At 48.4% G+C, this 14,595-nt stretch overlaps 1 protein-coding gene across 4 annotated transcripts in view; it reads right to left on the reverse strand.

Moving 5' to 3' along the window:
• Positions 1 to 14,595, reverse strand: part of Acox1 (acyl-Coenzyme A oxidase 1, palmitoyl) — a 27,163-nt gene continuing 12,568 nt past the window's right edge. Inside the window, exons 3-14 of one of the 4 annotated variants that reach the window (NM_015729.3) lie at positions 11,582 to 11,742; positions 10,031 to 10,138; positions 9,061 to 9,180; positions 8,409 to 8,524; positions 7,726 to 7,895; positions 6,800 to 6,962; positions 6,238 to 6,428; positions 3,323 to 3,502; positions 3,106 to 3,211; positions 2,749 to 2,892; positions 2,411 to 2,617; positions 1 to 1,716 (exon numbers count right to left, since the gene is read on the reverse strand). In NM_015729.3, the coding sequence (NP_056544.2) occupies positions 1,666 to 1,716; positions 2,411 to 2,617; positions 2,749 to 2,892; positions 3,106 to 3,211; positions 3,323 to 3,502; positions 6,238 to 6,428; positions 6,800 to 6,962; positions 7,726 to 7,895; positions 8,409 to 8,524; positions 9,061 to 9,180; positions 10,031 to 10,138; positions 11,582 to 11,742 (1,717 nt within the window). In that variant the 3' untranslated portion in view covers positions 1 to 1,665. The remainder of the gene's footprint in view (positions 1,717 to 2,410; positions 2,618 to 2,748; positions 2,893 to 3,105; positions 3,212 to 3,322; positions 3,503 to 6,237; positions 6,429 to 6,799; positions 6,963 to 7,725; positions 7,896 to 8,408; positions 8,525 to 9,060; positions 9,181 to 10,030; positions 10,139 to 11,581; positions 11,743 to 14,595) is intronic. The other 3 variants (NM_001377521.1, NM_001271898.1, NM_001377522.1) reach the window with 3 other exon arrangements.

Here is a 14,595-nt window from a genome sequence, read left to right on the forward strand (position 1 = left end):
CAAGATCCAGTCATTTAAATTTATTGGCTATTTTCCAGAATATGAATTACTGTCAAATAGAAACCCCACAGGTGACATGCTGCTTACTGTCAATCTTCAGGGATTATCAGTCATTCCAGGAGAAAGGTTAAGACTGTGTCAGCAAATCTGATGGCTTTGACTTGATGTCATTTCCACTCCATTAATACTGTGTTCTCAGAACTGCTCTGAAAGAACTGTTCTCACGATGCCAATGCCACAGACACAGACTTAATAGGTCACAATGATCTCTCTACTGTGCTTTTAAGAACAAAGAGTTCCAACTAGCCAGGCATGTCAGCGCAAACCTGTAACCCCAGCATCTGGGAGGCTGAGGATCAGAGGTCAAGGCCACTCTGGGCCCTGTCTCAAGAAAAAAAAAATCACTACATAAAAAAAAGCATACACACACATACCACAAAAGGTCCATACTCTACCTTTAAGGTCAGAATGATTGTAGAGGCTGCTCTGCATCCAAAGGGGGGCTGCTTCGCCACCCTGTAAGGCTGCTAGCAGCTTACCACAAAGCCAGCTACTCAGCAAGAACCTCCCCACAGCCTGCACTCATTCTTCAGCTGGCTTAGGATCCATCTTCTCAACTAACACTCAGCAGATGGCTGGGGCCCAGGGCTTTCCTGTGATTTCTGGTGTAAAAGGTGGCCTGAATGATTTATTTATTTATTTTTATGTCAAATACTTTGGTGACCACCAAGCATTTTAATAGTTTATGACAACAAGAAGACAGAATCTTTCAAATCTGGATTGTCCCAGGAAATTTACTTAAATAAGTCACCAAAATACAGGAATACCATAGCTGAGGGCTCTCCCCATACTTGATCTATGAGGAAAGACTGGTCATTGTCTCTATTATCTCTTTGAGGAGAAGCAAAGCAAGAAAGGGAAGGTCAGCCACCATGATTGAAGTCCAGGCAACGGCCGAAAGCCTGGAGGTAAAGACAAGCAACTTAGCTGTGTCAGGAAGTGGGGTCATGGGCGGGTGCATGCCATTGCCAGGAAGACCAGAGTGGGAGCTTAGTCCCGGAGCGCTGCTTTCTTGGTGGGTGGGTGTTTAAGGACTCCTCTTGTTGATATGTTAGTGTGACAGTTGGTAGGAATGACATACCCACACAGCAGGCAGCAGGGGCATATGTAAGGGCCACACACTCACATCTGGGTTTCTATTAGTTTCTGGCCCCCAAACTCCTGCTCTTAGTGGTAGATCAGAAAGTGCTAGGCAAGAAAGCCTGGAAAGTCCAGCTCTATAGAACACCTTTGTTTAAAAAACATATATCCAGTGATTAGCAGTGAAAATGTGAAAATTACTAAGTATTTAGTAGTTAAACTCTGTTAATTCCCCCAGAGTCAAGGCCTACAGAGATTAGCAGCAGAACAAATAACGTCAGCCAGGCCACAGCGCGGCAGTGGCTTCCCGAGGTCCTACGTCGGCCTGGGCTACTACTGCACCTACAACACTGGATTCTCATTTCATCTCTAAGTCTGCTCATTTCTCTTTACTTATAGAGAGGGAAAGGCCAGCCCATCATTTGCTCTATAGCTACACAAGTCTGAAGACGATTTCACAAGGATTAGTGAATCAAGGAGAGATTCGGCCTCTCTGTGGAGCTCAGACTTGTCCCTGGGGAAACTTCAAAGCTTCGACTGCAGGGGCTTCAAGTGCTTGTAGTAAGATTCGTGGACCTACAGGGAAAGTGGAGACGTGAATAAGGTCCTTTCTTGGTAAATTAGCATTTTCTTAAAAAACACACACACAAAACTTTTAATTGAGAAAATATATTGGCCTTATATGAAAACAAATTCAAATATTCTTGTGTTTTGGATTTTTTGGTCTTTGTGAGCTTCTCTGTGTAGCCCTGGCTGTCTGCAACTTGCTCTGTAGACCAGGCTGTTCTCAAACTCAGAGATCACCAACCTCTGCCTCCCACATATTGGAATTAAAGGTGCGGTCCACTCATTATATTCCTGGCCTTTACTTTGAAGAAAATTAAAGCTGTGTGGTGGTGTCATATGGCTTTAATCCCAGCACCCAGGAGGCAGAGGCAGGTAAACTCTGTGAGTTCAAGGCCAGCCCGGTATACAGAGATAGTTCCAGGACAGCTATGGCTATGCAGAGAAATCACGTCTTGAAAAACTAACTAAATAAGTAAATGTATTCAATTTTACCATTTATTTATGTGCATGTGTCTACATTGGTATGTTCCTCTGAGTGCCTTTGGAGGTCAGAAAGTGTGTTAGACATACACATCCCCGCACTGGAGTTATAGGGAGTCCTGTGCCTAGCACCTGCCAGGGCACCCCTCTGGTCTGTGCCTAGCACCTGGACAAATTTAAATGAAAAGTTCAGAAGCTCGGAAGAAGCTTTTGTTAGCCTTACCTCTGTCTTGTTCAGTGGGGACTTCTTGGCCCACTCAAACAAGTTTTCATACACATTGCCATCATAGCGGCCGAGAACAGAGCCAAGGGTCACATCCTTAAAGTCAAAGGCATCCACCAAAGCCACAGCGTTGGGGCGAGTCACTGTGAGCAGCTCCAGGATCCGACTGTTTACCTGTGACATCTGAGCCCCTGTGATGATGTTCCCCTAAGAAAAAAAATAAAATGAACGAATAAAAGCACAGAGCAGACAAATTATACGCAAAGGACTATAAAATGGACAACCGTTAAATCAAACAACAAGCACACACACCGAAGGCCTTGCTTCAGAACACTGACCTCAAGAAAATCCCCTCCTTTCTGGCTGATCCCATAGAGAGAATATAAGAGACACAGGTTCCTCAGCACGGCTTGCACGGCTCTGTCTTGAATCTTGGGGAGTTTATCTGCAAAGACCTTAACGGTCACGTAGTGGCAGTGCGCCTAGAAGAAAGGGACACGGTGGGGCGTGGGAATCCTTGGAAAGGAGGGCGTGGTGCTCCGCCCGCCTCTGAGTCCAACACTTGGGAGGCTGACGCAGGCCCACCAGGAGCTGGAGGTCAGTTCCAGACCAGCCTGCCTCCAGGAAGGCTGCCCCAGTGACACAGCACTAAGGCAGGGCAGCAGAGCGCGCTGAGGGGAGAGGCCACCACTGACCTCACTTGCGCGAACAAGGTCGACAGAAGTCAAGTTCCACGCCACTTCCTTGCTCTTCCTGTGACTCACTTGGGCCTGAAGGTTTTTTGCAGCAATTTCTACCAATCTGTTAATCAAGAAGGAAAGGGAGAGAGCTGAGAAACCCATGGTTCTCACAGCTGACCTGGCCCCAGCCAGCAGGTCCCACAGCGGCCTCTCACCCGTGACAGGCGCTCACCTGGCTGCACGTAGCTTGTAGGCTTCTGTCAGGCTGTCCAGGCTGTTAATGTCCACCAGAGTTGGCCAGACTGCCACCTGCTGCGGCTGGATACGCTGGCTCGGCAGGTCATTCAAGTACGACACCATACCACCCACCAGCTTCCCCGACTGAACCTGGTCATAGATTTTCATCAAGAACCTAGAAACCACCAGAGCACATGCTTTTAGCAATCTACTGAAGTGACTCCACACTGCGGGACAGGCATTCAGTACCTGCTAGGGTGACCATGTGCTATCCTGGCTAAATTCATGTCAACTTGATACAGCTAGAGTCATCTGAGAGGAGGGAACTCAGAAACCGTCTCCAAAAGACTGACTGGGCTGCGGGCAAGGGGCAGAGCAGCAGTCCTCAGCCTGGGGACCATGACCCTTTCGGGGTCGAACAGCCCTTTTCACATGTGTGGCCTACGATGATCGGAAAACACAGATGTATACATTATGTTTCATAATAGTAGCAAAATTACGGTTATAAGGTAGTGTCAAAAATAATTTTATGCTTGGGGGGTCACCACAACATGAGGAACTGTAATGAAGGGTCGCAGCATTTGGAAGGTAGAAAACCAATGCTGTAGAGCATTTTCTTAATTAGTGATTGATGTGGGAGGGCCCAGCCCACTGTGTGTATCATCTCTGGGCTGGGTCCTGGACTCTGTAAGAAAGCAGGTTACAACCGAAGATGTGCCTAGTCTTCCTGCAACTCAATATGCCAAGGCTGGCTGGTATCCTTGGGAGGCTACCCCCCTCTGAGGAGAATGGGAAAGGGGGGCTGAGAGGAGGGAAGAGGGAAGGACTGGGAGGAGAAGCAGGAGGGAAACTTTGAGCACACTGTAAAGTAAATAAATGAATGAAACAAAGCAAAGCATACTGAGAAGGTCGGGGTGCGAGTTAGTAAGCATCAACTCCCGCCTCCAGGTCCAGTTTGAGTTCCTGCCTGACTCCCTCTGAGGATGAATCACGGCGATGTGGAAATGCAAGCCAGATAATCCCCTACTCCTCAAGTTGCCTTGGTCATGGTGTTTCATCACAACAATAGAAAACCCTAACCAAAGGGGCTGGTGAGATGGCTCAGTGGGTAAGAGCACCCGACTGCTCTTCCAAAGGTCCAGAGTTCAAATCCCAGCAACCACATGGTGGCTCACAACCATCTGTAACGAGATCTGACTCCATCTTCTGGAGTGTCTGAAGACAGCTATAGTGTACTTGTGTATAATAAATAAATAAATTAAAAAAAAAAAAAAAAAGAAAACCCTAACCAGAGCTGGGCGTGGTGGCGCACACCTTTGAATCCCAGCACTCGGGAGGCAGAGGCAGGTGGATTTCTGGGTTCAAGGCCAGCCTGGCCTACAAAGTGAGTTCCAGGACAGCCTGAAAACAGAGAAACCCTGTCTCGAAAAACCAAAAAAAGAAAAAGGAAAAAAAAAAAAAAAAAGAAAACCCTAACCAGAAAAAAGTTGGTACCAGGATAGTGGGCTATTGCTGTGATAGACCTGACCACATGTTTTGCCGAGGATTGTGGAAGGACTGTGGAACTTTGGGCTGGAAAAGTCATTGGGAGTTGAAGCTCAGTGAGCTGTCTCGTAATAGCCTGCACAGTGAGGATGTGGAGAGTGGTGCGGCTGACGGAGGCCTGGCTTGCGACATTTCAGAAGGATGCAAAGACTACACGCAGTATATGTGATGAATCTGTGGAGTCTGGTCAGCTGGAGCTTGGTTGACAAGAAACCAGAACCACTAAAGTCAAATCTTTGCTTCGATGGGACAATAGATGCTGGTCTGCTGGGGCTGAAGAGTCAGCTGTGGTTAAGAAGAGACCAGCATCACTGATGAAAAGGCTTCTGGGAAGTGTTTCCTCAGGGTCAGCACACAGAAGCTGTGGTCCAGAGGCAGCCAAGGCTGGCTGTTCTTTGTGTTGGCAACTTAACTTGGTAACCCAGGTGGTACTGGTTTTGAAGGCAGGAAGGGGTCATGGAGAGCAGCTGAGGCTTGGCACTGTGTGACAGGGCTGGAGTCTCTGAATAGAGCCCAGGAGAAGCTCATGATGAAGGAGCAGCCCAGTTGCAGCAGAGACTCCAGCACTGTGGAGATGCCAGTGTCATGGGATGACCACCAAAAACAGCAGCGGTGGCGTGGAGACAGCCTGAGCCTAGAGGAGCGGCTGTGTGTGCTGCAGGGGGAAGAGCCGAGGTGACCCAGCCACTGGAGGAGCCCAGAAGACCCGAGGGGATCCCAGACACTGGCCGTTACACTGTTTACCTGATGGAGCTTGGGTTTGCCGTGTTCAGACTGCGACTGTGCCCTGGTTCTTCCCTCTTCAGTAAGAAAGGGTTTGACAGGAGCTCACACTGAGAGACTTTGGATTTCTAAGAAATTTTGGATTTTTACAGAGATTAAACTTTTTTTTAAATTTATTTTTATTTTGTGTATTGCTGTTTTGCCTGCATATCTGTCTGTGTGGGGATATCAGATCTTGGAGTGACAGACAGTTGTAATCTGCCATGTGCGTGCTGGAAATTGAATCTGGGTCCTCTGGAAGAGCAGTCAGTGTTCTTAACTGCTGAGCCATCTCATAGGCTAAACTTTTAAAGTGTTTGAACTGGTAAAGACTGGAACTTTCGAATTGTAATTATGTTTTACATTTGTGGTATTTATTAATCTGAGATCTTGGGGATGAATCAAAAAAACCGACAGGTTATGTCTTAAAATCCCTTTCCTCCCCCAGGGTGCTTGGGCATCCTGCTTCATCGCAGCAATAGCGACCTGACTAAGACAAACCACAGGGTGAGCGAGTCAGGCCTGTCCTTCACGGTGGAGGAAGCAAGCCCCCAGGCCTGGGAAGAAGACCTGAGGGCGGAGCAGCCACGGTGGGCTTCTCACCTGGCCGTCTGCAGCATCATAACAGTGTTCTCCCCCTCGAAGGTGCAGGCCGGGGTAAACGTGACGTAAATATTTGGAATCCCACTGCTGTGAGAATAGCCGTGCCCACCGCAAGCCATCCGACATTCTTCGATACCAGCATTGGCTGTCCAGGTAGTAAAAGCCTTCAGCCCAGCTGTGAGGGCATGAAGCTACGGGACAAGCACAGGCCATGAGAACTCCGGCTTCACACCCACCTTCTAATGAGAAAACACATGCTCTCCTAAGTGTGCAGCTTCTGTTAGAGCAGACCAGGAGGCAGTCGCCTGACCCACTGAATTATTAACAGTCTCAGGCCTTTCTCAACTGCTATACTTGGCCAAACAGTAATCTCTCTCCTTTTAAATTAATAAAAATTCCATCTTGACATCTGTCCAGCTTTTAATGAAAAAAAAAGTTCCAGGATTTTGTAATTCCTTTCAGGAGTCCCACGTACAGTGTTTGGATGTCTGCCACCAGGCAAACACCAACCTAAGGGCGTCCCTGCAGGCCTAAGGGAAGGAGGACGGCGCGGCTGACGTACCTCAGGCAGCTCACTCAGGTCGCCTTGGCCAATGCTCTCATTAATCCGCATGTAGGTCTCCTTTATGTATCTTCCGAGAAAGTGGAAGGCATAGGCGGTGGCCAGGAGCGGGAAGAGTTTATACTGCTGCGTCTGAAAATCCAAAATCTGGGGCTCTGGCTCGCTAACAGAGAAAACAGCCGATGTTACTCACCCCGTTCCAGGTTTCAGCCCAAGACTCTACACAGCAGTGAGCTCCTCCTCCCGCCCCCCCTCCCGTGAGGCAGCTGCTCCCACTGCTGTCATCTTACAGATGGGGAAATGAGAGGTAGGGAATCTGCCTCAAGTCACGCGGACCAAAATGGCAGTCTGTGTCTCCTTTTCCTGTTTTTTGAAACAGGGTCTCCCTACATAGCCCAGCTGTCTGGGAACTCACTCTGTAGAGCAGGCTGGCTCAAATTCACAGAGATCTGCCTGCCTCTGCCTCCCAAATGCTGGGGTTGAGAGCATGCACCACACCCTTGGCGACGCCCTGACCCCCTCTACTGCACTGGCATCAGGACAGTGCTCTAACTGCTGCAGTGTTTCCAGTATGACTGAGACAACTACATTTCCAAACTACCCAGAAACCCAATGGTCTGCTCACAACTAAAGAGGATGCTATCAAAGGCCCAGCCTACCTCAAGGCTCAACCCACTGCATTCTAACCACAATCCTGGAGATGACAGACAGAAGCAGCCTGCTCGCCCTCTCTGCCTTCCATCATTCATGCCAGGTGCTACATCCTTGGAAGGCCGGGCATGCATGAGATCCTGGGCTAACACCTAGCCCCATGGCACTGGTGCCAGGGTAGAGAGGTGGATTAAGTGTTTATTCTAACCTTTCCTCTTAAGAAGAGGGTCAGAGCAAGCCTTCGGCACCAAGCTCATCTCAGACCCTACCCTCACCTTCTCTTGATTTCAGACTGGCGCCTCACAGCACTGTATCGAATGGCAATGGTGCATGCCTTGGACAGACTCTGAGCTGCACTTCCCACGAGGAAGGACCTTACGAAAACCATGGTCCCATATGTCAGCTTGTTACTCAGAGGTTTTACATACGTGCCGTCAGGCTTCACCTGGGAAAACAAATAGGCTGAAGTGTCTCTGTGAGGCCGAGAGGCCATGTACTAATTTAATTCTCCAACTGTGTTTCCTGAACAAATTGGCTTCATTTGGACCCGTCTGAAATACTAAATCTCGCTCCCTATTCTGACCTTCTGAATATTTTGGAGCAAGGGCTTAATTTGAAGACCTGGGCTTGCTATGTATCACAGGCTGACCTTGAACTCACCCCCACCCGCCTCTCAAGTACACACTATACTTGACTAATAACCTGAGGTCTAACTGGCCTTTCAGGTGATTCTAAATTACTTAAAGGCTTGAGAGCCGCAGGTTCACCAAGCGGGTGGTACTCCTCACACACTGCCCACCTGCTTCTAAGTCACTGTCAGAGAAAAAGCCCATCACCTTCTGCAGCTGGGCCAGGACAGTCCTGATCCTCAGCTTGGGTAGGCTGAGGTACACCGTGAGAACCTGCTTCAACAATAACAATCTACTACTAAATAAAATAGACAAATAAGTAAATATACCTGGGCATATTTCATCAACATGTTCTCTCTAGGAATACGGTAATTGTCCATCTTCAGGTAGCCATTATCCATCTCTTCATAACCAAACTTGGGGCCGATATCCCCAACAGTGATGCCTGCCACAGACAACAGGAAGCACGGGTGTCGCACATGTGTGTGAAGTTCCTGCCTCCCTTTGCTCCCATTAATGGCGCCTCACACCTCTTGCAGTTACTTATTTTCATTATTTTGTTTTATGTGTGTGGGTATTTTCCATGCATGTATCTCCATGTACCACAGCATGCCTGATGCCCCAGGAGGCCAGAGAGGGTGTTGGATCCCTGGAACTGGAGTTACAGCTGGTTGTGAGCCACCAGGTAAATGATGGCACCGAACCCTGTTCCTCTGGAAAGATCAGCCAGTGTTCTTAACTGCTAAGCCATTTCTCCAGCCTCTTGCAGTTTTTTTGTTTGTTTGTTTGTTTTTTTCAAGACAGGGTTTCTCTGTGTAGCCCTGGCTGTCCTGGAACTCACTCTGTAGACCAGGCTGGCCTCGAACTCAGAAATCTGCCTGCCTCTGCCTCCCGAGTGCTGGGATTAAAGGCGTGTGCCACCACGCCCGGCACCTCTTACAGTTTTAATTTTTACCTTGGTATCAGATGAACAATCCTTACCTGGCAGAGGCTTGTGGGTCCCAATCTCACGGATAGGGACAACAAAGGCATGTAACCCGTAGCACTCCCCTCGAGTGATGAGCTGAGCCAGGACTATCGCATGATTGGAAGTCTTCCCAACTGCAAGAGCAAGAAGCAGGAGCAGAGAGTGTGTGTTCCTGCTCAAGTTAGGTCTCACCTCCTGATCTTCCCACCTCTGAGTCCTGAGCGCTGGACTGTGAGTGTGAACTCCTGATCTTCCCACCTCTGAGTCCTGAGTGCTGGACTGTGAGTGTGAACTCCTGATCTTCCCACCTCTGAGTCCTGAGTGCTGGGACTGTGAGTGTGAACTCCTGATCTTCCCACCTCTGAGTCCTGAGCGCTGGACTGTGAGTGTGAACTCCTGATCTTCCCACCTCTGAGTCCTGAGTGCTGGGACTGTGAGTGTGAACTCCTGATCTTCCCACCTCTGAGTCCTGAGTGCTGTGACTGTGAGTGTGAACTCCTGATCTTCCCACCTCTGAGTCCTGAGTGCTGGACTGTGAGTGTGAACTCCTGATCTTCCCACCTCTGAGTCTTGAGTGCTGGACTGTGAGTGTGAACTCCTGATCTTCCCACCTCTGAGTCCTGAGTGCTGGGACTGTGAGTGTGAACTCCTGATCTTCCCACCTCTGAGTCCTGAGTGCTGGGACTGTGAGTGTGAACTCCTGATCTTCCCACCTTTGCATCCCTAGTGCTAGGATTACAAGTGTGCACCACACTTGGTTATGGTCTTGTATTTTGATTTTTTGTTTTTCTTGCTCTCTGGTGCAATGCAGGCTTTGGTTCTGAACCTGTCTTTGCACTTTCCCTCACTTCCTTTCCTGGGAACACCTTTCTTCTCTTCAATAAACTGCCTCTATCTCGGTCGCAATCTCATAATAAGTCCTTAAAATGTTCAACAATAACAACAAACATCCAAAAGATATTTAAAGAAAAAAATTCAACTTACGCCCCCCAGGCCACCACTTGATGGAAGTCACAGTTGGGCTGTTGAGAATGAACTCTTGGGTCTTGGGGTCATATGTGGCAGTGGTTTCCAAGCCTCGAAGATGAGTTCCTGAGGTCAGAGATCACATGGCCTCAGTATAGCAGAGAGGGAAAAGACCAAGAAAACAGACCAGCCGGGCGTCAGAGGAAGCTAAATACCAGCAACGAGTCTGTAGACTAGCCGTGAGCGACAGGCGCCGCGCAGTTACTGTCCCGTTAGACATTTCCCACTAGGCCGCTAGCAATAGTGTCCTGAGCATCCCACTCCTAAGTGTGGCTCAGTGAATGTGCTGTATTTATTGAGACTAATAAAAGAAAATGCAGAGGCAACTTGTGTTCCCCTATGTAACAGAGATGGCTACTTTCCTTTAAACCCAGTTCTTTTACATTTAAAACAAAACAAAACCCTACACTTCCACTGGGCAGTGGTGGCACACTCCTTTAATTCCAGTGCTTTCGAGGCAAAGGCAGGAGGATCTCTGTGAATTTGAGGCCAGCCTGGTCTACAGAGAAAGTTCCACAACAGCCAAGGTTACACAAAGAAACCCTGTCTCAAAACACAAACACAAACCAACCTTCCATCTATCCTATGTACATAGGTGCCACGAGGACACACGAGTCACAGCAACTGGTGGGCGTCAGTTCTCGCCTGCCAAGTGTGTTCTGGGAACAGGACATCAGGCCTGGCAGCAAGTTTAGCACAGAGCCACCTTGCCAGCCTGAGTCCTCTTCCTAAGTTTTAACATGACAACTTTGACTCTAGTGAACTATACCTCTGTACTTGTGAGGAGACTAAGCAACGTGTGACAGAAGCAGACTCCAGTTAGCCTGTCTGTACATTCACGGCAGCTTATGTTAGAACAACCACTAGAATGGAAACAATAATTTATAGGCCCAACGGGCCTGGGTTCACTCTGTGGGCCAGGCTCTGGCTCGGTGCTCACTGCTCACGAGTGAGGAAGTGCATGCTTAGGCTCACGTGTGGCTGGAGATGGGCCGTCATACACTGTAATTATTTGAAAAGGACTATTAAAAAACGTGGCTGGCATTTTACATTGAAATAAACGCTGAGGACCTTTTTAACAAACTACTTTGAGAGCCTTTGAGGTCTCACTGAACACTTTGAAACAACTAGAAATTTCCAAACTGAGCCACAGAAATGGACAGTTTGTGAGCCACAGCCTTCGAAGGAAAAGTCAAGAAACCAGGCACTCAGTAAACGCTGCTGCCGAAGAAGCCCTTGGGCCATATCAGACAGCACAGTAAAGAAGTCCTCACAGGCACAGCCCAGCCCAACTGGATGCCCCACTGCATCCTCTGAGGAACCTATAAAATACTATTCAGCACCAAGGGGTCTGCGTGGAATACACACGCTGAGTCCTCAGAACATGGGGACAAGCCGACAGCTGCAAATGAATGGCAGACAGACACCAATTCAGAAACCATGAGAATCCCCACCTCCATCCATCCCCACCTAGGCAGGCCTGCAGAAGGGAGACTAAACACACTGTACCATGACCCATCTCTGTCTGCGCATAAGTGCCCGTGATCTCCAGATTCCAGGCCGGCATGAAGAAACGCTCCTGCTGCTCTTCGGTGGCCTGGTGAAGCAAGGTGGGCAGGAACATGCCCAAGTGAAGGTCCAAAGGCTCAGGATGCCCTCGGTGCACAGAGCTTCGAAGAAATAGCAAGGATGGGCATTTGAGGGAAGGGTCATCAGGTGTGTAAGAATCAGAAAAGCGAACAGATGGAGCAGGGAAGGAGAAAAAACAAACTGTGAGTAAGAAATCAGTCAGGTGCACCTCACCGCGGACACGAGCACTGTCCTTTTCTGTGTCAGTTAGGATTCTCAACAATGCTCATCTTTCTTACGTTGGCAGAGCCAACAATGGCATCGTTCTTAAGCAGCGGGAATGGGCTGTGGAGACCCAGACCCATACAGCACAGAACAGTATGTTCAAGGCAAGACTCTGGCCTGATAATTAAACAAAAGGAAATAAAAAATTTGTAAAGTAGATTTGAATGGGAACCAAGGTGCCCTTGGGTGGGTCAGAAACAGGAGAGCATGGCAGTTCTCTCAGTGATAAAACCTTGGCTAAGGTATTCCTGAATGCAATTTCAGTGAAGTGTCTAGACTGGGATATTGTTTGTTCAATAGGAGACTCACAGTCTTCACATAACAAATTCATTCAAGTTCACCATATCAAATATTTAGCCAGGATCTACTGATGCAAATTAACACAAAAAATGACAGTGCTCTTCATCCCAATAATGGCATCAATTTAAGACATGCGATTTCTAGTGACAACCATTATAGCTGCTAATTACAGACCTGTGCATGACAGGCTGTGTCCCATTATTATGCTATTTCATTATCTTAGAGAAGAGCCTGGACCACATACCTTTCATCCTCTCAGCTTCCTCTGTCTAAGCTGGGGAGGAGACAAGCAGCGCTTAGCAGCTAAGCAGGAGCTTATGAGCCCTCTCCAGGGCAGGTGGCTGCATTTCCAGCTAACCATTCACAGAGACACAGTGAATCTCCTCCCCTCACAGAGAATAAAGGAAAATGCATGGCCACATGCCACATGTGCATCGAAACGATGGTGGCAGACCAGGACGAGGGTTTGCAAACCTAGTCCTGTCTCTGGTCTCTGGTTGGCGAGCTTAATCTCCAAGTCCAACATGGGTGGAGAACATCCAAACTCCACATACATGATTTCCTCAGAAACACGGAAACTGGAAATCTCATAGGCTGGCCACAGGCGGAGCGGGTGAAAGGTCTATGGGGACTCTGTGCTGCTTTTGCAACGCCCTAGGAATTTGCAGTCATTTTAAAATTAGAGAAAAATACTGAGATCAATCAGTGGAACTGGTTGTGATGGTGCGCATCTGTAATCCCAGCACACAGGAGGTGAAGGCAGAAGGATTCAAGTTGAAGGCCGGCTTGGGCCACATAGAAGAATCCTACCTTAAAAGCCAAATGAAACCAACCAATTTGGACTCTCTAAATGCCCTTTTCTTTCTTTCTTTTTAAAAAATATGTAATTTATTTTTTATTTTATGTTCACTGGTGTTTTGTCTGTCTGTATGTTTGTGTGACTGTGTCAGAGGCCCTGGAACTGGAGTTACAGTCAGGGATGTAAGCTGCCATGTGGGTGCTGGAAATCAAACCCAGGTCCCTTGGAAGAGCAGCCAGCGCTCTTAACGGCTGAGCCGTGCCTACCACCCCGAGATGCCTTTTTCACTCATGAGCTTGCCAAGCTTCTAGAAGGCCAGTGCTGAGAATGGTGGTACACAGTGGCATAGTGGTAAGACAATGGCCTTGGGTTTGTTCTATCACAGACAGACAAAAACCAAACCACTGTTAACCCTTACACCCAAACCTTGAACTCCTACAGGAGGCCCTGGATTTAAGTAGGGATTGGGAGAGTACCAGGCTGGGGACACTCAGGGGAGAAGTCCTGCTCGCTTAGGCCCTGAGCTAATCCACAGCACTCCCTTCCCAAAAGGATGGTATCCAGTAAGCAAAAGAAACACATGCCAGGTCCCCAGAGCAGTAACCCTGACCTAGACAGGCGCCTGGGGATGGGAGCACCCACTTTCTGCTTTCAGGAGAGCTGCTCTGTGTTGCTAACAAGCGGAGACTGCTGGTGAAGGAGGAGCCTGGAAGGTTTGTATCTGTGTGCGGTGCTACAGAAGGAACAGCACAAGTGTGTCAAATACACTAAGTCAGACTGAGAACCTCTCTCGTAGCGTACGTAAGTCTTTGTCACATGGATAACATTTAGGAATGTACAAAGCGTGCGTTAGCTTCTCTATTAAAGTTGATTATGCATGACAGTAAAAGGTCCTACTGTGAGATCATCTGTCGTAAGTTATCAAGCACTAGCTCTCCATTTGTGACGTGTTCAAGTCAGTTCCTTTAAAGCTGTTACGTGGAAAGATCTCTTCAGTCTCTCCTTCCATAGGCTACAAAGCTGGACAGGCTGGCAGCCAACAGCAGGGGAAAATGCTCTGGCTGGCTGGGAGCATAGCTGAGCCTTCAGCACAGTGGTTGCCTAGCCTGCACAAAGCCAAGTACCATCCAAAGAAAAACCAGGCCTGGTGACTCATGCCTATAATCCCTTCAGGCAGGAAGATCCCTACAAGTTTGAGACTAGGCTGGTCTATAAAGGGACTTTCACAAGCCCTGTATCCCACAAACACCCTCCTCCCAAAGATCTGGCAAACAGGAAAAAGCTAGCTAGTTTCTGCCCGAGAGAAGAAACATGAAAGAATTACTTCCCAAGAAAACACAAAGCTTTGCTAGAACCCAAACTCAAATTTCTGCAATATTTTTTTTCAACTTGACAAACTGAGATCAGCATTCAAAGTCAAAACCTGGTGCTGGCGCCCTCGGTGGGCAAGTGCTGTAGTGAGAGAGGAGGGTGGAAAAGCTGAAGCTGGCCTGGGTTATACCTTTGTGAGCTACTGCAGGGCTCCCCTGCAATCCCCGCACTGCAGAGGCAGGCAGAGGCGCGGGCTGAT

The sequence above is a fragment of the Mus musculus genome, chromosome 11 (genome assembly GCF_000001635.26).
Source record: "Mus musculus strain C57BL/6J chromosome 11, GRCm38.p6 C57BL/6J".
In the NCBI taxonomy this organism is placed as follows: Eukaryota; Metazoa; Chordata; class Mammalia; order Rodentia; family Muridae; genus Mus; species Mus musculus.